Source organism: Parus major, chromosome 3, assembly GCF_001522545.3.
Source record: "Parus major isolate Abel chromosome 3, Parus_major1.1, whole genome shotgun sequence".
Taxonomy (NCBI): Eukaryota; Metazoa; Chordata; class Aves; order Passeriformes; family Paridae; genus Parus; species Parus major.
In genome coordinates, this window is record NC_031770.1 from 97,999,483 (window position 1) to 98,019,831 (window position 20,349).

General features: G+C 44.6%; 2 protein-coding genes and 1 long non-coding RNA gene across 3 annotated transcripts in view; 1 reads left to right on the forward strand and 2 right to left on the reverse strand.

Annotated features, from left to right (window-relative positions):
* The first annotated feature begins 6 nt into the window (after window positions 1-6).
* On the forward strand, window positions 7-6,765 carry IAH1 (isoamyl acetate hydrolyzing esterase 1 (putative)). The gene is made up of 6 exons (XM_015620896.3): window positions 7-105; window positions 1,198-1,250; window positions 1,691-1,839; window positions 2,659-2,820; window positions 4,571-4,689; window positions 5,354-6,765. Exons 1-6 carry the CDS (start codon window positions 25-27, stop codon window positions 5,519-5,521), a joined length of 732 nt encoding a protein of 243 aa, XP_015476382.1. The 5' UTR covers window positions 7-24; the 3' UTR covers window positions 5,522-6,765.
* Window positions 1,332-4,571, reverse strand: LOC117244092. The gene is made up of 2 exons (XR_004496521.1): window positions 3,403-4,571; window positions 1,332-3,314 (listed from the first exon to the last, which is right to left on the reverse strand). It is a non-coding gene; the product is annotated as an uncharacterized LOC117244092 (long non-coding RNA).
* Window positions 6,766-7,337: 572 nt separating the features above from the next.
* ADAM17 (ADAM metallopeptidase domain 17) overlaps window positions 7,338-20,349 on the reverse strand; it is a 35,286-nt gene continuing 22,274 nt past the window's right edge. Inside the window, exons 10-19 of the mRNA XM_015620894.3 lie at window positions 19,998-20,086; window positions 18,012-18,164; window positions 17,003-17,202; window positions 15,857-15,960; window positions 15,031-15,165; window positions 13,964-14,094; window positions 12,913-12,991; window positions 11,649-11,737; window positions 10,957-11,013; window positions 7,338-9,326 (exon numbers count right to left, since the gene is read on the reverse strand). Coding sequence (XP_015476380.1) covers window positions 8,976-9,326; window positions 10,957-11,013; window positions 11,649-11,737; window positions 12,913-12,991; window positions 13,964-14,094; window positions 15,031-15,165; window positions 15,857-15,960; window positions 17,003-17,202; window positions 18,012-18,164; window positions 19,998-20,086 — 1,388 coding nt within the window. The 3' untranslated portion in view covers window positions 7,338-8,975. The remainder of the gene's footprint in view (window positions 9,327-10,956; window positions 11,014-11,648; window positions 11,738-12,912; window positions 12,992-13,963; window positions 14,095-15,030; window positions 15,166-15,856; window positions 15,961-17,002; window positions 17,203-18,011; window positions 18,165-19,997; window positions 20,087-20,349) is intronic.

The window sequence follows — 20,349 nt, forward strand, 5'->3', positions numbered from 1 at the left end:
CCCGGCGGATGTCCGGCCGCGGCCATGGCGCTGGCGGAGGCGGGAGCCCGCGGGCGGCTCCTGCGCTGGCCTCGCGTCCTCCTCTTCGGAGACTCCATCACTGAGGTAGTGCCCGCCCGCCCGCGCCCGGCCCCGCAGTTCCCATGTGGAGCTTCCCAGCCAGCCCGGCTCCTCGTACCGAGGCCGGCGGAGCAGCAGCGTCCCGGCGTTGCTGTGGGCTCTGGTGCCAAGCGGCGGGAGGGGCCGGTCCGGCGGCCGGGGCCGGCTCGCACCCCCTGGACGCTCCGTGAGCCTGCGCCAGGGGCCTTCGCGCCTGGGGGCCCTCTATGAGATTTGGAGCCATTTCTCAGAAATTCTTGGGCTCGCTGTGTTAGGGGCGCGAGGGTGAAGGTATAGCTTGGGATGTTCCAGTGTCGGGGGTATTTTCCATCCAGGGCTCCCAGCCCGTGCCGTCTGCAGGGCCCTCGCACTCTGCCCTTGCCCTGCTGGTGCGTCCCTGCTCGCCCGGCCCGCAGACACGATCTCCACTGACGTGACTGCACCGCGGCCTGGCGAACATCTCCGAGGCAGCACCAGCTTTTTAGCGCTGATTTGGGTCCCTGCCTGCTGGTGCCTGGGTGGTGTGGTGGGTCACGGAGCTGCTGTGATGAAAAAGTCACTAACCAAAGAGCAAGTTTATCTTTAATGGGAGATGGGTGTCTAAGCTGACTCACTGTGCAGAATTGTGGCAGAGAAGATGGTGCAGCAGTGGAAATAAGGAGAAGGAATTAGTTTTTCCACTTACAGAAGAGGTCGGTATCAAACCACACTCCAAAGCAGCATGAAGAGAGAGGATTTTTGAGTGCTCTCCAGAATGAGAGGATCTTAGAAACAAAGTAGAAAAATACCACAAACAGATACAGCAAACCCTCACTGGCCAAAATGAAACTACAGACCGACAGCAGTCAGTTTGGATTTTGAAGGAACCACAGGGTCCATCCCTCCAGCCCTGTGTTGCCAGAGATGCCAGTGGTGTGCCTGGGTAAAACCAGGACTGCTCGACCTCACAGGGACAGGGCAGGGAGGGAGAAAACACTGCAGCAGCAGTGCCAGAGGCCATGCACAAAAGGTTTTGAGAAGGGAAGGTGCGGGTGGTGGGGCTGAGCTCTGGGGAACAAGCTCTTCCAGTGAGGATCTAACCATCTTCCTTGTTTTCAGTACTCCTTCCAGGAAAATGGCTGGGGGGCATACCTTGCTGAGAGACTGGTCAGGTAAGAGCTTAAATTTCAAAAGTAATTTCTAGCTTGCAGAAACTCATGCAGCTTTTCTAAATGAAAACCAACAACAGTTAATACATGTTTGTCTATTTATTGACATTTATTTATTTAGTGAAGTGGAACTGCCTTCTGGGCAGCATGCCCAGAGATGGTGGAAATACTCACTGGGTGTTTCCACTCAAAGCTTGAGTGGAAATTAAAAATTCTTTAGTGATTGTCAGGATTGTTGTTCTAGTTCCATGGTGAAAGTAACTACATGTGCAGCCTGTGTGTGCACTTTCAAAGCACAATTCCATTGAAAATTCAGGTGAGTTTTCTCATTTTTCCTGACAGGGATAGAGGCAGATGACCCAACAGAATGGTTCAAAGCTTCCCAAGTTTTGTTTTGGTGGACAGAGAAGAGATGTTCTTTTTGATATGTGTTTCCATTTCAGAAAATGTGATGTTGTGAATCGTGGGATCTCGGGGTACAACACCAGATGGGCTAAATTGGTTCTTCCAAGACTGATCAATGAAAGTACTAGTGCTGACAGTATTGTTGCAGTTACCATTTTCTTTGGAGCTAATGACAGTGCTTTGAAAGGTAGGGTAGCTTGCTTTCTGTCTTTTTTTTTCTGTGACCTGTTCTCTTAAAATGGTTTTACAGTTTAGCAGAATAGACAGAACATTTCACAGACTTTTCCTGCTACTTCTCCAGGAACTGTTTGCTCTCTTTTCTTTTATACAGAGGTTGGTTTTCAGTCATTTCATTTGTATTTAAACCATGCAGTGATTTCTCTCCCTGTCACGAAGTTTTAATACTAAAAAAGTAAATTCAGGGTGCTCAAGTTAGTAGTGTAGCAGCTGCCTAAAAGTGGAGTTGGGCATCCAGCTGTTTTTTCTGTCTTTAAAGGAGGCTGATGAGTTCTCAGAAGATGGGCTGAGGAAAGGAGGGAAGGTAGCATTTGGATACTCTTTCAGATGAGCATAGCAGGATGCAGTCTAACCAAAATGACAATATCAGTGCATGAAGGACTGACTGCATGTCCATGGGACTTTCCAAAATTTTCTCTGCATCCAAGAATATTGGAAATCTCAGGTTTTGGTTCAGGCAAGGTTTGAGGTGATTATCCTTTCTGCTACTAAGATGAGAAAAAGCATCTTAAAGAAACCCAACTGTTGAGGCTTTTTCTCCCCTGTGCCTTATTTGCCTGTTGGAAATGCTGTTTTTAAACTCTTGATTTGTCTGCTTTGGGCATTGAGGAACAGAATTTTCCTACCACACCTCCCGAATGCATGGTTGAGGGGAACTGCATACTGGAAATGAATGTCCATGGCCAAACTGCATAGAAGTCCTGTTATTCTGTGTAAGAAACCTGCAGGGAGCTCAGCCCCACTGATGCATGTGCTGCACCCCTCACAGAGCTGAACCCTAAGCAACATGTTCCTTTGGAGGAGTATGCTGCCAACCTGAAGAGCATGGTGCAGTACCTGAAGTCAGTAGACATTACTGCAGACAGGATTATTTTGATAACACCACCACCTCTTCAGGAATCAGCTTGGGAAAAGGCATGTCTTGCCAAAGGTAAGGTAATGATGAGGATGGGTGGAATTCCTGCATTTTACCAGTGGAGTATAAGTGACAGATCCCATGTTGTCAGGTGATTTCCTTCACACATGTGCCATGTTGCAGTCATGTTCTCTGACTTGTTTCTGTTGGAAAAGGGGTGCTGTTCTACTAAACAACTTCTGGATAAGCTCATGGAGTAACTACCATGTACAAACATCCTTCCCAAAGTGTTGATTGATTTGTTAATGCATAGAACTGACAGAAGTGGCTGCCCTCTAAGAACATGGGGTTTGTCAACATCTCCTAGGCAGATTCCATCGTGTCCCAGCAGCTTCCAGAATAATAAAGATGGAAGAAATGTTGGCATTGTGTGCCTTATAAAATTTTTTACTAGGTACAGCAGATTTCACATCTGTTTGGATAAGCAGTAATATCTCAGCTAGGTTTATTTTAAAGTTAAAAAAACAATACCAGAGAATATCATATTCTAAGGATGCTAATAAAAGTGCCTGAAAAAGAAGAAAAGGGTAGTTAAATGATTTCCCATTATGTTGTTTAAGCTAACTCTAAAATTAGAGACATAGTAGCACCACTTACCTTGTGTTACTGAGCTGGTGGAAATTGCCATAATCTCACTGACTCCAGCAGTGATAGTTTATACCTCCTGAGAGCATGTTCTCTTCTATTGGGACACCTTGTCCAGTTCTGGCACATTTATAAAAATCTTTTGAGTTAGGTCAGGTAAATACAGAGCTGGTACCTTTGTGGCATGCTTTTCTATGATTTAGGTGGTGTTGCATATCCTGAGTCGTGTTTTCAATCAAAGTTGTAAGACTTTGAAGAGGACCTTAAGTTTAAACTGCATTAAATTAGATGCCATTCTTATATGATTTTGCTTTAGGAGGCTTTGATGGGATGTCATGTGAGCACACCTCAAATGCTGCTTATCTGGCTTCCAGCTGTGAAGTAGCACTTGTAATGTTAATCCATTTTCCTCTTAAAAACGTCCTTTTTATAGGGTAGGGATGGAGGAAATTTGAATTTACAGCACTGAATCTGCCACTGTCTGTCTAGAAGAGAGTACTGTCTAGGGATAGAACAAAAGATAGGGTGATCTCAGACCATGGACCACAAATGGAGTATTGTGGGCACAATAAGCACCAATATCAGACCATCTGCCCTCCAGTATCAAGGAGAAATTTTCTGCCTGTTTCTAGTTTTGTCAGATAGATACCAGAGCAAAGAAGAAATGGGAAGCAGGAGGATGGTGATGTTCACAGGAGCATTCATTCAGGTGTCAAAAGTAGAAGGAGGACTACTGCAAGGAACACTTGCATGTGAAGTCAGACAAAAAGCAGAAGGCAGCTTGTAAATAAATTTCCATTTACTTAACTCTGTTTTACCTGCCTTAGCAGGTGTATGAAGAGAGTTTTAAATCTAAGCAGTGCTTTGACATGAAGCTTGCCAGAAGATGAGAGCCGTGAGCAGCAGAATTACATTGTCTGCTTGTTGCTGTTGCTTCTCTCAACCCAATGCATTTCTTTGAAAGAGACATTTTCAAGTGACTCAGAACCAAAGGATGTCCTGAAAAAGACTTCACAAGCTGTAGCTTCCAGCCACTTGCATTGCTGTGCTTTGGATTTAGTTTGTGATTGGTTATGTCTGCAGGTTTAACTCCTGATACACAGGGTGTGTGCCACAGAAGACTGAAATTGCGCTGCATCAGTGGCAGTTGCTGGATGTTTTCTTTGTTCCTGCTTGGCAGGTGACAAACTGAACCGCTGCAATGGCACCACCGGGCAGTACGCCCAGGCCTGCGTCCAGGTCGCCAGGGAATGCGGCACGGACGTGCTCGACCTCTGGACCCTGATGCAGAAGAATCAGGTACGATGAAATCAGAAATACTTGAAACTGTCACGAATTGTGAAAGTATCATTTAGCACAGAGGAACTGGTGGTGCTGCATTATCACTGAAATGATACAAAATACATCCAAATTTCACTTCAGGGAAGGAAAAAAACAGTCTAGAGTGTTTCATATTTGGCAACGAGAAATAAAGCTTTATTCAACCTGGCCATGGTACTTGGTTAGCAAATATCCCCTTGAGTACATTATAAATAGCCTTTTCCTTGGACTTGAGTCATAGAATAGTTTAGGTTGGAAGGGACCTCTGGAGGTTTCTTGTCCAACCCACTCTGCAGTGTTGGGCTAATTTCAAGTTCAGATCTGGCTGCACAAGGGTGTTGCTGATGCTTCTGACCAAATACCCAAACTCATCCATAAGAGACTGCAGACAACTCTAGTTTGAACCTTCTCCTTCCCTGCCCTCCCTGATGCAGTAGACTCTTGACTTTTGATTGCATCACTCAATCCCAAGATATTTTACTGATGAATAGGAGTGATTTTGGCCATCAGAACATTTTCTTAACATTTTAACATAAACAGTGAAAAATAAAACCAGTTTAGCAGCTGTCTTTGAAGAATTACTGAAAACCATCTCTATGCAGGTAGGAAATACACTAATATATAGTTTTAACCTCCCTTATAGGATTTCTCTTCCTATCTGTCTGATGGTCTTCATCTGTCGACAAAAGGCAACAGCTTTGTAGCAGCTCAGCTTTGGTCACGCCTGGAAAACAAACTGTCTGCTCTTCCCTCGCTGCTTCCTTACTGGCGTGATGTGGACCACACAAACCCCGAGGCCAGTCTTCTGTGACATCCCTGCAGGGAGGAGCTGGGGCAGCCACCCAGACAGAGCCAGCCCAGTATCCAGCAGCATGCTGCAAACTGTGTCCTCAGGGAACATGGCACTGGGCAGTCCCCAGCAGTGCTCTTCTCTGTCCCCTTCTCTTGGTCTGTGGGAGAATAAAGGTGAGACCACTTAGGGTGTGTCCTGGGGTGGTTTTTCTTCATGCTGCTGTTGCCAGGATAGCTGTGGGAATGAGTAGCTCTTTCCTTGGAGGACTCAGAGGAAAATGAGTCTCAGCTGCTCTGTGGCCAAGAGATAGAGGCTGCCCTGAGCAGTTCCTGGCTTTGCTGAGCTGTGGGGACTGCACTATGATTAATACCATCTTGCTTTAAACACAGAGGAGCTCATAAGAGACAGTAGTGTGGAGTTTGTCAAGAGCCATTAGTGTCAGTCCAAATTAATTAATTTGGATGTAATACAGTAGGAACAGCAGTTCCCTAAGTTTTGCTTTGGCAGTGAAAGAGAGTAGTTTAGAGCAGGGCTTTTAAAATTTAACTCACTCTGGCACCAGCAGCAGCTTCTTTATACCCAACTCTTCTGTACAGGCACAGGTTTCAGACCAGTGCATGTTTTTGGGCATGGTGATACACGAGCTTGGAGAAACTACTAGAAGAGATCTGCATCTCTGCTGATAAAGCTATACCGTATGTCATTTGCCATGAAGTTAAGAAGACCTTTCAAATGAGTTGTTAAAATAATTTTATAACTCATGTAAGTACTGCAGACTATGCAGGTTTTGGCCAAGAGAACACAAACTACAAAACTGCCTTTACAAACCAAAAAAAGTACTGCCTGCAACCTAGATGAAATTCAACAAGTGTGGAAAAAATGGTTTGGGAAATGATTGTCTAGCAAGCCAGATAGCAGCAAAAATGAGGATACAGCTAACCAAGCATAAAAACCAAATAGCGTTATCACTGCAGATATAAGCCCTCCATAATTCTGGGCTGTATTAACAATTATGTTGATATGGAACAGGTGTGTTTATTATGTAAGGGGTGAGAGAATAATGGGAGGCTTTCATGCTGTCCTGCACTGTTAGTCCCATTAGACTGCCTTTGCTTCTTGAAATAGTTAAGGAATCTACTTACTGTCATCTACTGTGTAACAGTGTTATAAACTGGAGCCTAAGTCGTTATTTTTCTGTTATTTTCTGTGCCTGGAGCCAAAGCAGAAGTGAGTTTGATGTATAAATATTTATGAGTATTAAACTGGACTACCCTTTCTGTAATAAATGCTTACAGTAAAGACTGGCTGAACAGCAAAATGTGGGAAGCTGTGAATCTTCCTGCCTTAGATGTTATGAACAAACCATGCAAGTACTGCTTTCAGCTTCTGGAATAGAGCTCAGGTTTGGGGGATAGATTCAGTGATTTCCAAGGCCTGCTCCAAATCTCCATTTTCATGCTCCCAAGAATGTGCCACTGTGTGGTATTCACCTGCAGTGTAAAAACCTTTGTGCTGAGAACGTGTACTCAGAGATTTGGTATCTGAACAGGCATTTGAGCACAGCCCCATCCCTTAGGCATTAATGTCATCATCTGAACTGAGAAGGATCTGCAGAACACATGGCAATACCAGCTCCAGCCTGGGCAGGAAGCAGGCAGCCCTCACGGTGCAGGTCAGCACTATCAATAGTCCAGGTCTGGCTTCTGCAGCATCTGAGCTCAGAAAGGAGCAGGAGGAAGTCCTGGCTCCTGCCTGGCTGCATGCCAGAATTTTAACCCAGGCTTTGACAACCAAAGCATGGAGATCTTTTAGAAAAGGACTGCATAGAAACAGCTCTTGTTTAAGTGATTTTTTTTTCTTTTAATATAAAAAGCTTTTACTTTGTTGGGAATTAAATTAATTCCTCACACATGTACGTTGCAGTGAATCAAAAAAAGAAAACCTAAACAAAAAACAAACAACCCCAAACAAAGTTCAAAACCAGCGTATAAAACCTAATAGCTAGTCAGATAGGAATACCATAAGGCACACATTCAAGTACAAGTGTAACAAGTATCCTTGGGTATGGAGGAGAGGGAACACACACAACTTTACAGCACAGGTTCAGTTCCTTTCTCTCACATTTAAAACACGGGCTCTCCACAGCTGTTTCCCTGTGGTTGAGTCCAGGCTTGTAACAGCTAAATGGTTCTGCCCTTGGCCACATTTATCAATAGGTTATTGTGGGAGAAAACAGCTGCAGAATGAAGGTGCTGCTGTACCACCAGGACAGTTGCTTTATGACTCCACTGTCAGTTCATCTGCTACTAAGCTAAAACAATGTTCATGTACCATTCCCAGCTCACCTGACAGATCTCCAGGTGTACAGAAGACACCATCCAATCACCAGCTTTTAACATGACATTTTACTACACATGTGAGAATCTGTATTCACAAAATCTCCTCCTTATTCTTACCCTGCAAGTTTTAACAAAGGTTTATTTCTTTACTAAATTCACAACTGTTTTTAAACAAATGTCTCCCCTGCAATGGCATGATGTTTTCTCATCTTTCATGCAGTAGGAGCCTCCAAAGGCACAGATTCCATGGAAATCTGAGCTCAGCAATTTCAACATTTCAACAATAGTGTTGCCTATTTTAAAATTTGGAGAAACATTTCTGCACCAAAACTGCTGTAAACAGCAGTTTAAAATGTCATCTGCATAACTGATTTCTTCCTTTACACTTCTTTCTCCAACCAGACACCTGCAACACACAAACCTTAGTGCAGAGTGGGAAGCTCCCAACAAAAGACACCAAGACAAGACGGCCTCACAACTGAGGCAGAAGAGTTTCATGCTAGAGGAGCATTTCTCATGCACCATATATGATTTTACAGCCTCTGTGATTCTTTTATCTATATGGAAGCTGGGCATCTTAAGTATCTTTATTCTGATGATGCATTTCACTGTATTTTTACCTGTTTCATTACTCTCTGTTCTCAAGGCATTTGCTCAGGCTTTTGGTTACACGTACCTTAAAATGCTAAATTATATACTCTATTACGGAACATACTGCAGTGTTCATTTTGGTTTTAAAAGCCCCTTAATTTTGTCTATCAGTGCTGTCAGACTACAAAATATTAAAATATAAAAAAAGGCTGATATACACAATCCAATATCCATCAGGATATTTGGTTTTGCACCACAGGTTGAAGGAAATGTTAAAGGTCAAGGAAATAGAAAAACAAATCCAAAAAGCTTCAAAAACAAGCCAGTTCTAGTTTGGATTTTCCTTTTTAAAAGATACAATGCTCTAATAAATGTAGTTTAAGGAAGGTCATACACATGACCAGCATCTGCAGTAGGTCACTTCCTTATTCTCCCACTCCCTCACAAAAATATATGTACATATATTTATATTTATAGAAATGAAATGGTTTCAGATCCTTGTTTTGCAGACACGAGTCATACGTTTAGAAGGCAGCAGGACACTAGCACTCTGTTTCTTTGCTGTCCACTCGGTTCTGGCGCTGTAGTTTGAAGGATGAAGCTTTCTCACTCCTAATGACAGGATGGTCTGTCAAGTCCTCGAAAGATTTGGCGGCCGAGCTGCTGTTTGGGAAAGGGTCCTTCTCAAAGGCGTCCTCATCGATGTGTGAGTCGGTGCTCGGGTCCTCCTGGATGGTGTCCATCCTTTGGTGGTCCTGCTTGGGCGGCGCGGGCGCGGCGGGCGCGGCCGTCAGGGGCTGCAGCGGCTGGTGCCGGCTCGTGGCCTGCGCCGCGGGGAACGGCTTGATGATGCGAACGGAGGCAGAGTCCAGGCTGCTGAGCATCTCCACGTTCTGCAAGACACAAGCAACCACATCACTGGCAAAAGCAACCAGCATCTAGCCCAGGGTTCGGTGTTTGCAGCATTTTTCAAAGAGAGGAGGCACCTTCTGAGGAGCAGCTGCACTCCTGTTAGAACAGCTTAAAGGCTACCCCATGCCACTCCCTAAAGGCAGAAAGGTTGTTCTGTGTCTGCTTCTTCCTCCTCTGCATAAAGCACCACAGGTGACAGCCTCACTGCTGATGACTTGGCTCTTCCCTCCTGGGGCCCAAACTGCTTTGGCAAATCCTAGAACTGGAAATGCAGGGTCAAGCCACATGACACAGAGCTCAGTACAGGGAAATGGTCCAAGGTACAGCTTATTCCAGTCCTCCGACTTGGGAGAGTTCATCATTTCATGGACAAGATGCTGCACTGAACACAGGGTCAAAGACTGCAGGGACCAGAGTCATCACAACCAGAATCTGCAACCCTGATTAAATTCAAATCCATTGATGTCTGCTTCTATTTCAGCATGGTTTGGAAAATATCCAGAGATCTCTAGGCATAAAAGAAATCCCCAAGGACCTCCGCAAATGCTAATACTGGGAAGGCTGAGATGTTTACCTGCTACCATTTCCCAACTGCTCCATCCTCAGCAGATGCAAAAGACACAAAATCTGTTTGTTAAACTTTTGCTGGTTCAAGGAGACCATTGGCTATACCTGTGCTCTCCTGCCTCTGTGATTTTCTCAACTGAATACAGGTAAGAAGCACTAAGATAACTTTTCTCATGGCACAACTATGGGGCACTTGATCTAAGATCACCCTCTTCTGTCACAGTAGATGACAGAGGCACTCTGTCTCTGTGGTCTCCAACTTCAGTATGCTTTCTCCAATGGCTGTACAAAGAAGAGCTCTGCAAGGCTTTTTTCCACCCTCCCCTCACAGAACAACATTTCCTTAACTGAATATTTCAGTTAACAGGAACTGGATTGTCAAAGCACAGGAAAGGATACCCGAAACCATGTCACAGGGTGCCCTGTGCTGGACTGGATAATTAAAATTTATCTTGGCAATTTTTTGCTCTTTCCCTCTCCCAGCTCAGGATCTGCAAGGTGAGAAGTGCTACTGATGGGCCCCTTGAGCAACTGGAAGGCTATAGCACGTCTGGGTGCTAGAAGCCAACTCCTGCAAACAGCCATTCTACAGCAAAGACGCTGCATTTTGCAGAGATTTTTGAGCCATATGCTTCAGTGACTTCACTTGGTTGTGAACAAGCAGCCTGTGGCTGGTGCTGCCACGTGTGCTGTGCCAAGGGGATGCCAGACATGGGTCAAGCTGTGCCCTGCAGAGCAGAGTGGCTTCCAGCCCCAGAGGGCTTCCTGCCCCTCTCTGCTGCACCAGAGGGGCTCTGCTAACAAGGCTCAGCTCTTCCAAGAAGGAAGAATCAGATCCTGCCATGCTGCAGTGCTTGGTAAGAGTGAACAGAGGCTTTTTCAGAAACCAGCTTCTCCTCACATGCATTCACCCCTCTGCAGCATGGGGCTCTGGAGCTCTCTCTTACTACTCTTTTAGTAAATACTCTGCAGACACCTGATGTTTAGGTTTTCCAAAGCACATGGGACAGCATTCTGCCAATCCAGACTTAGATAGCAACTTACACTGGGGCAAAACAGGGATTTTGTGTTCTCCTCATACTGCTTGTCCAATTTCTTGTCCTGTTGAAAAACACAGAACAAAGTAAGAAAGTTACTTTCCCTATGGCAAAGTCTCATTTTTCCTGCAGGGACAGAGCACTTTGTGGGGGTCTTTTTCCTTCCCCTACTTCCCATGCCTTCCCATTCATCCCAGGAGTGCCTGTGCTCTCTTTGCTCTAAACCCACACTGCTGTCACCAGCATACCACATGTCCACACTCCCAGTGGCCATAAGCTTGACTCTCTTTACCCATCCACCCAAGACCAACTAAGATCACTTTCCATTCTGGGTCTCCTCTCAAAATATGGATGTCAATTCTTCACAGGGCTTCAGAAGACTTTGTTTTTAATCATAAAAATACCAAAATTATACTTGGGTAGAATTCAGAAGGCAGAGAAAGAAAATCTGCCTGGGAAAGAATGGGAAAGGCTCCAGGGAATAGTCATGGGAGCAGTGGGTCTGCCAGAGCCTGGCAGAGTTTAGCAAGAGTTTTGCCTACTGAAGGAGCAGTAAGCCTTACATATGCTGGATTTCCCCCCAGGGTTTGCTAAAAGCTTCCCATCATTTTCTCCCACATCCATCTGCCATTTCACATATGAAGGGTGTTCTCACAGCAAAATCCAACAGAGCAGTCATCTCAAAGACAGCTTACTCACCACACAGTGCACAAGGATGCTGAGAGGAATCCAAAACAGTAAGGAGAAGACAAGCACAGAGCCCACTATATTATCTGCTAGGAACTTCCCTGTGAAACCAGTTCAAATCTGTCAGTTACATTCCAAATAAAGTTTCATGAACACACACATCTATCCCTCCCTTCTGCAGCCACTGCTCGAGCAAGTGATGCCTCAGAATTGCTCTTTGCCTACTCTGGAGTAAGCAAAGATAAAATGAAAGAACTTTAGAAAATTTAGAAAATTGTATCCAGTACAATAACAGTAACAATAACAGGTTTTTCTCTGTTGTTCTCTGAAGAGAAATACTGTGAGGCTGTAATACTGAATATGGGTTGTTTTGGAACAGCCTATACTGAGCCAGCCAAGCTGCCCCTCTTACTATACAAGACACACTGCAAGTCCATTACCAAATTCTGATGTAACAGTCATGTGATCTCTACTTGCCTCCACAGACAAAATATTTGAATGTCAAAGATTCAAAAACTGCCTCTATCCAAGCAGGCTAAATAGATTTATCAGTTACCTAACAAACAATTCTTTGTCTCTGAAACTTGAGATTGAAAGCTGCAGCTCAGACAATTGCACTGTGCAGGCACAGTGGTGCCATGAGCACACACAGTTAGGGCTTACAACACAGCACCAGCTTAACCACAGGTTTTGTCTGGTGCCAGTAACACAGAGCGAGACACTGGGGCTGACACTGGGGTGAGGTGACACCTGCTTGGGTTGCACAGTTGGGATCAAGACCAAGGAGGCTCACTCAGTCACAGAGAGTGACTCAGCACAGGCACAGCTTGAGGTGTGTGACCCCTGGTTTTCTTAAATGACAGAGAAAGGAAGTGTTCCCCTCTGGTCAGTTGACATTTAAATACCACTGAGAGGCCCACTTTATACCCTGCTGAATCTAGCTGACCTCCAAAGAGACTGACTGTTATTTCCTTTTCTTGAATTGACCTAGTTCTTGGTATTCAGACAAGAAGCTATCATCCCTTTCACAAGCTTGGAAGATGCCTAGAAAAAAATGGAGTATAAAAATTCAAAACAATACCCCATCCTTTCAGCTTTAAAAGGTGAGATCAGTAGTGTCAAACTTCAGGCAAAAATATACTTCGCTATATCACAAGCACTGCTACTAGCTACCCTTGCACATGGGTATAAATCCAAGCAGCTAACTCCCCCTGAGGCTTTAGAGGTTCATGTCATTAACTCAAAAATCCCTGAATGATATGGTTAGGTATCTTACCAAAAGTATTGATGCTGAGTTGGTCTATGAAATCCCAAAATCGTTCAATCACATCCTGTACTTGCTTCTCACATTTGCCCTGCAAAAGTAACAAAATAATCTTATGCTACCAAGTATTTAGTACTGCCTCCTTGGAGAAGGAGTTACAATGATAGCAATGAAATGAGAACTACAGACACAGACAGCATGACTTCACTTACATTCTGAATACAGAATTACACTCATGTCCAATAGCAGCAGTCCATTTTTACTGCCTCTATTTTATCAGGTCAGCTTCAACTTGACCGCAGTCTGAATCAGATCAAGTTGTATTGTTTGAAACATGCAAAATCCACTCCATCTTTGGCCCATGTCAGTGGACATAAAACTGTTATTTCTGGAGTAATTTAAACACTGGAAGCCTCAGTTCCCATTATCCACAAAGAACACTTCAGCTCTCAGGAGACCAAGGTTACAGACAAACTCACATCCAGATTTGGCTGTGCTGGTTTAACATAGCAGATCTTCCAGTTCTGCCAGCAGAAGGACTGGGACATGCCCTCCCAAATTCACCTCTGCTGGCACCCAGTTTAGCTCTAACCACTGGGGTCTGCAGGTGTCTGTGCAGCTGTACCAAGGGAAAGGCCACTGAGTGCCAGCAAGCCACCAGTCTCCTTGCCACAGCTCACTGCCCCTTTTGGATACTGCTGGCTGGATTTTCATGTGACTGCTCCCTGACCTGAATTATTGGAATAAAAATTAATTGGGCTAATGGGAACAACTGGAAAGGCAAGTGCTGCAAACCCAGCTGAGCTTACAGCAACACTCAGTCCCCTCCTTTGTGCAGGGTGCCAGCTGGCTGAGCTATGGGGAGCAGCAGAGGGGGTAATGAGCAGCTCCAGAAGGTAACAGCTTCCCCTTGCATGGGTCTCTGCAGAACTCCAACAACCTTTAATATTTACCCTGTGAGGAGGTACTTAAAACCCTGCTCATGCTCTGGCTTCTCTTTCCCAGCACTGTCCTCCTCCCTGAGGACCCAGACCCTCAGCAGAGCAGAGCTGGGTGCACTCACATTTGTGTCACAGAACCCCACAGTGCAAGGCTTCCCTTTGCGCAGGAACAGGAACTGGTCGTTGGCATCCACGTATGGTGTGCACCTGTCCTGCTCGTCCCGGCAGCACACCTTGCAGGAATTATCTGTTTCTGAAATAAAGCAGCAAACTCATTCCTTGGAAGCACAAAGAGTCACCTGCAACCCACAACCCCATGTGTCTCCTGTCTGAGCATAGTCCTGACCAGCCTCCCTGCAGGGAAAGCAGAACCAAGCCACCCAAGTTCAGGCACTCTGACAATCGATCCTAAAATTCAATCACATGCCCTGTGCAACATATTAAGGAGCACAGTGGGACCAAGTTCTCCAAGCTGATACCCCAACACCGCACAAAACAACAGGCAATGAAGAGGTTCCAAGCACCTCCAAAAGGACAAATTTAAATATTTCTTGGACTCTGAGTCCTCTAGGCACCTGTCTGCTCGGCTATGCCCTCCACCTCAAACAGTGGGGCTCACAGCAGTAACTTGTGTTGCTCCTGTGAAGTTTTCATCCTGCTCCCAGCTGCTTTCCCACATTTAGGGAATAATATGGACAGCAGAGGAGCAGGAAAAATCACTGGCAGATGTATATGGCAGGCAGGTTAGCAGGAGAATGAAGCTGGGGATTCTATATTCTCAAGGTACTTTAATCTCTTTGAAATCTTTCTTTAACTCCTTGCTGGAGGCCAGTACACTTCGCTGCCAGATGCTGGATCCAGAGGTTGGTTGGAATCCCCTTACAATAACTTCTTGTCCATCTATGGTAGAGCTGTAAGGTAGAAGAGTGTCCTCTCCTTTAGCTGGAGTGTCAGACCCTAAGTCTCACCTTAATGTCTTCAACCCAAACCACCAGAAGACAGGACGACATTCACATTCCCTTTTTAAACAGAGAACGGCTGACAAAACCCAACAGTTTAAACTTTCCCAGAAACCACAAACTCAGCCCTCCAAGAGGCCAGCCCAAGTGAAGCCAGCACTCTCCAAGGAGCAGAGATGAAATGTGAATTTCAGTCCCAGTCCCATTTCAGTTCAGTCTGTGTCACCCACCGTTGCATGCACATGACCGCAGGTTCTTCTCCCTCTCGCAGAAAGGGACGCACTCCCCATCCTTGCACTTCCCCATGTCCACACACACCGTGTCATCCGGAGCGTTCCCCGGAGGGGGACACTCGCTGCTGTTCCCTGCAGATGGAAGTCAGCAGAGTGGGGGAACTGTGTTAGAGCAAAGGGCAGAGCACCTAAGTGTGCAGAAGAAGGAAAAGAATGGAAATACAGACTTATCCCTGGAAAACCCCAATGATTTGTTCTTGGCTTTCAACTGCAGGCTGCCTGCCAGCTGCTCTGCGAAGCAGCAGAAGCTCTTGGAGGCTTCTAACAGCTCAGACATTGTGACACTGGCAACCAAGCAGTAGGTGCAGACCCTGGAGCCCCCCTTGGCAAAGCACACTCTCAGCTGATTCCCTGCCTCCAAGAAAGGCTATGAGGAGGAACTAAACAAGTGGGGAAGCAGAATTGCAGTAATTCCACCCTTTCTATGGCAAAATTCATTCTTGTCGTCTCCCAGTGACACACTCTGTTTTGCTTTTTTTTTTTCTTTTAAGGGAAAGAAACAAAAAAAATTAAAAATAAAAAAATAAAAATAATTAAAAAAAAAAAAAGCCAAACTTTTTAATGTTATTCTGGGCAATAAATCACAAAGTGACTCTTGAACTACAATGAAACTCATTATAGGAGCATATTGTGATGCTTAACTGGTCTCTGAAATTACATGCACCGGATGACTAAAGGGCACTAGACTGAAAGTGGGTTGAACAGGACACTAAGCCTGGAGCACTTGGCTAGCTGACATACAGGGGACAGAACCATATCCTACCAGTGCAAAAAGACTCTCCTTTACAAGTGGCATTTATGGCTTCCTGGCATTTCTTTTGTGCACTTTCAAACTGGCAGCCTTTACAGCAAGGACTGTTCCGGTCACTGAGGAAAGATGAAAATCAAATAAATAAATATTAACCAATTTTTAAAAAATAAGTACAAGTGTGACAAAGCCAGAGAAAAAAGATGTTTAGGAAGTAAAAAGCTACTTCTTGGAGACTGACTCATGGATTCAACCCTTTTCCTCTCTGCCCTCTCCCACAGCCACCTTTCTACATACACACTCACTCTTCATGTACTGAAGGTCAAATCACATAGAAAGTAAAAATATATTGAGAGACAACAGAGGGACCCTTGTATTTATTCAAGGCACTTGGATGATCCTCTTGTAACATGCTGTGCAACTTAGGACAAGATCTTTCACCCTTTCCTTCCCCAAACATTTCTCCCTTTCTGTTTGTCCTAAAGGTCCCCTACTTTGTATTCTGCATTGTCTTTACTTTCATTGTTCTCACCTAACACAAGAAGGGCCTTAGTACAAAACCACTCATTAAAATTGATGGCTTTTCTTGCTAAACAACAGGAATTGCACAAGCTCTCTAATGTTACGTAGTGTAGAGATGAACTATGGAAAAAAAAAGGAATGGACACTGCATTGCAACAAGACCATGAACACCCCAAAAAGAAGTAACAGATAGAGGAGTCGTTTACTGCAGTCGTTTGCAGTCGTTTGCAGTCGTTTACTGCAAACACATTTTGCAGCAGTCTGGAATTACCAGTATGTACCAGTGTAAAAAGCCACCTTCCCACACAAACAAAACTTGTATTTGCACAGAAAGTGTGCACAGGAAATTTTTAATGTTTTTTGATTGCCTAAGTTTGCTTAATGATAATGCTAGTAAATAACAATGACAATAATAATTTTCAAGCCTGTGGCTTTTGACACTTCTCAGGAAAACAGAATGCTACAAAAATTAATGTGTGAACATAGAAGCCTTTCATTAAATCTTTCATTATTGTGAGCTCACACATTCAGCCTTAAAGATGCGAAAGAGGCCTGTGTTACTGCAGATGACTTTAGGAGTTTTCAGCCCAGCCCAAAGTTCTCTCCTGTGTAGAGAAGCTGCAGCTCATTTCCCCTTACCTGCACTTGGCACCATCTTTCAGTTTACAGTCTGCAGAGCAGCAGGGATCAGCCAGTTGGTACAAGAGGCCAGGATCACATTCCTCCCCTTCATCCACTCTGGAGTTCCCACACACTTTGTTGTTGCGCTCTTTGAAGCACTCCTGGGCCTTGATCTCTATGGTCCTATGGATGGATTTTTTGCTGCAGCTTGAGAACATCTAGAGAGTCACAGGGCAAAAAAGCAGCACTGAGTGTACCTTTCTGTCAACAGCTGTCATCTAAGACAGCCATAGCCCCCCTGTGCCTCAGAGGTCTGGCATCCCAGAAAGCATTTATTCCCTACATACTGTCAGTTTGATACCTTGGAAAAATTTTAAGAGGGGAAAGTAACAGTTGGGTCAGTAACAGACCCTGCCACCCACTGCAGGGGCTCCCCCACACAGTCTGGCTCAGAGACAACTCCAGCTTTCCCATGGCTTCAGCGGGCCCAGGACAGGATGTGAAGCACAGCAAGAGGCACAGACTGCGCTGCCTCTGGGCAGAGAGGCTGGGCACAGCCACAGGTCAGACCAGACTGCAGGCCAACCATTCCCTGCTCATCTGGGTTTCTCATCTGTACCACAGGCACAATGCCAACGCCACACTGCCTGGGCAACTTCCACCACAGCTGTGGTGCCTGGCAGACCCTCTCCAACAGCAGCTATGGGCCACCCCAACACTGTGTGGTACTGAAGGTTCTGGATTTGACTCTTGCTGGGACTTGCCTGTAGCAGCATATGGCCACAGCTAATTAGAAACAAGTAATTAAAATGCACCTTGACATCTGAGAACTCCACTGAAACCCAAATTCCAAAGATGCGCTTATCTTACAGAGAATGCAACTGCATGTAAATGTTTTCTTATGACTAATCCATTACATTCTGGTGGTTTCAAACTACAAGAATCATTAACTAAATAGATTTGCCATGCAAAGGGTCACTAACCATAGCAGAAACTTTTGTGTTGATGCAAAACTAAACCACCATACCTTGTTGTTTTCATGATCCCCACTGACAGCAATAGGATACATGACATATTTCCCACCCTGGTCTTCAGTGGGGGCACACTCTGGCAGACTGTCAGGATCATGCTCTGCTCCAAAGTTATGTCCAAGTTCATGTGTTGTAACCAGGTCAGCCTCCTTTTTTGAACATGAAAAAAAAACATCGCTGGAAACAATTTGTCTGAGCAGTAAAGGACAGAAGATCCCAGCTACTTCTAGACCACCAGCAAAACTAAGATACACCAAGATGGCAGGGAATTTCCTGTGAACATTTTTCTGTTTTTAGAAGGGGAGAAATGAAGGTAAATAAAATTGTGGCCCTTTTCAAAGTCAAGTTCAAGGACTAGATTTGAACATGAAATCACTGGTAAAGGCAAAATGCTATCCTAGAACATCAATTTAAACTTGTTTTCAAGGCAATGCAGATGCTTAAATACAAAAATTAGCTTCAATGTAGCTGGAAGGCATAAAAAGTTAAAACAAAACCCAATACAAACAAACACCAGCTATTATGATTAGTCAATCTCTTCTTTAACATATCTTGACATTAGAATTATTTCTTCTAAATGGACAATGACATTAGGAGTGCTGAATAAACTCTGCTACTGCATGAGTTCTAGGAAAGACACCTGCAATTGTGGCCCAACAGGGATGGATTTCCAACATCATGTATGCAAGACACCTGCCTGTGCTGAGGATCCCAAACTGGCTATGCTCGCTGTGCATCTCCCAGGGCGCCTTCCCCAGCAGATGGTGTCAAGCTCACAAAGTGACAACCACAAACTGAACTCACACAGAAATAAAGGTAAGCACAAGGAGACTGGGCAGTTCTGGAGAGGAGCTGCTGCTGCAGCTGCTGTGTGGGCACAGGAAGGACAAGCACTGCCATGAGCTGCCCTGGTCTAAGGACAGCTAATGTGGGAGCCACAGACAGGAGAGCTGCCTGAGCATCCCTCCTCTGCTTCACTGTTTCATTTGGTTTTGTTTTCTTTAAACCTAAGTGGACACCATGCAGCACTTCCTCTGTGAAACCAATGTGAACCATTGTCCCAAGCCATAAGCTTTGCCAGTGGGAAGACGGAAAACTCAGCTTTCTTTGTAATCTAAGGCAGAACTCCAGTCTGGAGACTGAACAATTGCAAATAGCATGGCAACAGCTATTGCTAGATCTCTCTGTCAACATCCCACTAACACAAAGCTTTACTGTCTTTTTTCCCTATCTTCTTGACAGTTTCTGTGCCAAGTTTTAGCCCACACATCAATTATAAATTCCCATTATAATCACACTACAGAAAAGCACAGCTGAGAAGCCAGCAGAAGTCAGCAAAAGCGAAATATGCCCAACTTCAAAGATTTAATAGAGGCAGACACAGGCACTGCTGTGGTGTCTTTACAAGTGAGACAAAGCTCATATTTAGGCCTTTGTGCATTTACTATCTCATAAAGTATGGGAAAAAAATCCAGGAAGCATCAGTATACATTAAGCTTAGTATTAGCACTAATAAGCCCTGTCTACTATACTGCTCTGTATATTCTTTACTCAGGACACACAAAAATCAGGTGGAGAAATTTCATTAAAAGGCTCAAACTAAACCTCCTACTTTGCCTGCTTGTTCTATTTGAGGGTTTGTTTTGTTAGGGTTTTGTTGTTTGTTTGGGGATCTTTTGTTAAAACAAAATACATTTCAATTCATCTTTAGACATCAAAAATCTGTTTATATCTAGGAAACCACAGCCCCTAGGAGACACTAGCCGTTTCCTCATTCCTGCTTCACAGTGAATTCAATTTTCAGTTCCATTCAGTCCTGACTCCGCTTGTCAGATACAACAAAAAAGATTTTTGTTTTATGATCTGTATCCTTGTCCCCAGAGTTCTGACTCAAATGGAAACTTTTGTGAGAGAGCACAGAAGCTTGTCACAATCCTATGGCACACATCACCAGCACACACGTATGAGGAGGATACTCTTACCTTTGTGAGGATGGTCTTCCCATAGTTTTTGGTGCTGGTCAAGCCACTGTTCAGATAGATATCCTTCTTTGCAATTTGGCTGTAATAAGCTAAAAGAGTGAGCAATAAAATAGAGAAACATTTTTCTTGGGTTTCAGAGTACTTCTGGGAGGAGAGGGAAACTTGTCAGGGGAAATGAAAAGCTTTATAGCTTTATTGTTCTCACAGGCTCACTAGTGAGACCCTACCTCTTACCAGTTTTTGGAGCTGAATTTTTCAAGCACAGCTCCAACAGCTCATGTATTGCAGTAAAGGCAAAAACTGCAGAAATTTCCAAGACAACAGCATCTGCCATCCCAGAACCACTGCTGGA

What these genes read in the sequence shown, in the direction of transcription:
- IAH1 (XM_015620896.3), top strand. Translation starts at nt 25, where the DNA reads ATGGCGCTGGCGGAGGCGGGAGCCCGCGGGCGGCTCCTGCGCTGGCCT. An exon ending in CTTGCTGAGAGACTGGTCAG is followed by an intron (nt 1,251 to 1,690) that starts GTAAGAGCTTAA and finishes TTTCCATTTCAG; the next exon opens with AAAATGTGATGTTGTGAATC. An exon ending in AAAGGCATGTCTTGCCAAAG is followed by an intron (nt 2,821 to 4,570) that starts GTAAGGTAATGA and finishes CCTGCTTGGCAG; the next exon opens with GTGACAAACTGAACCGCTGC.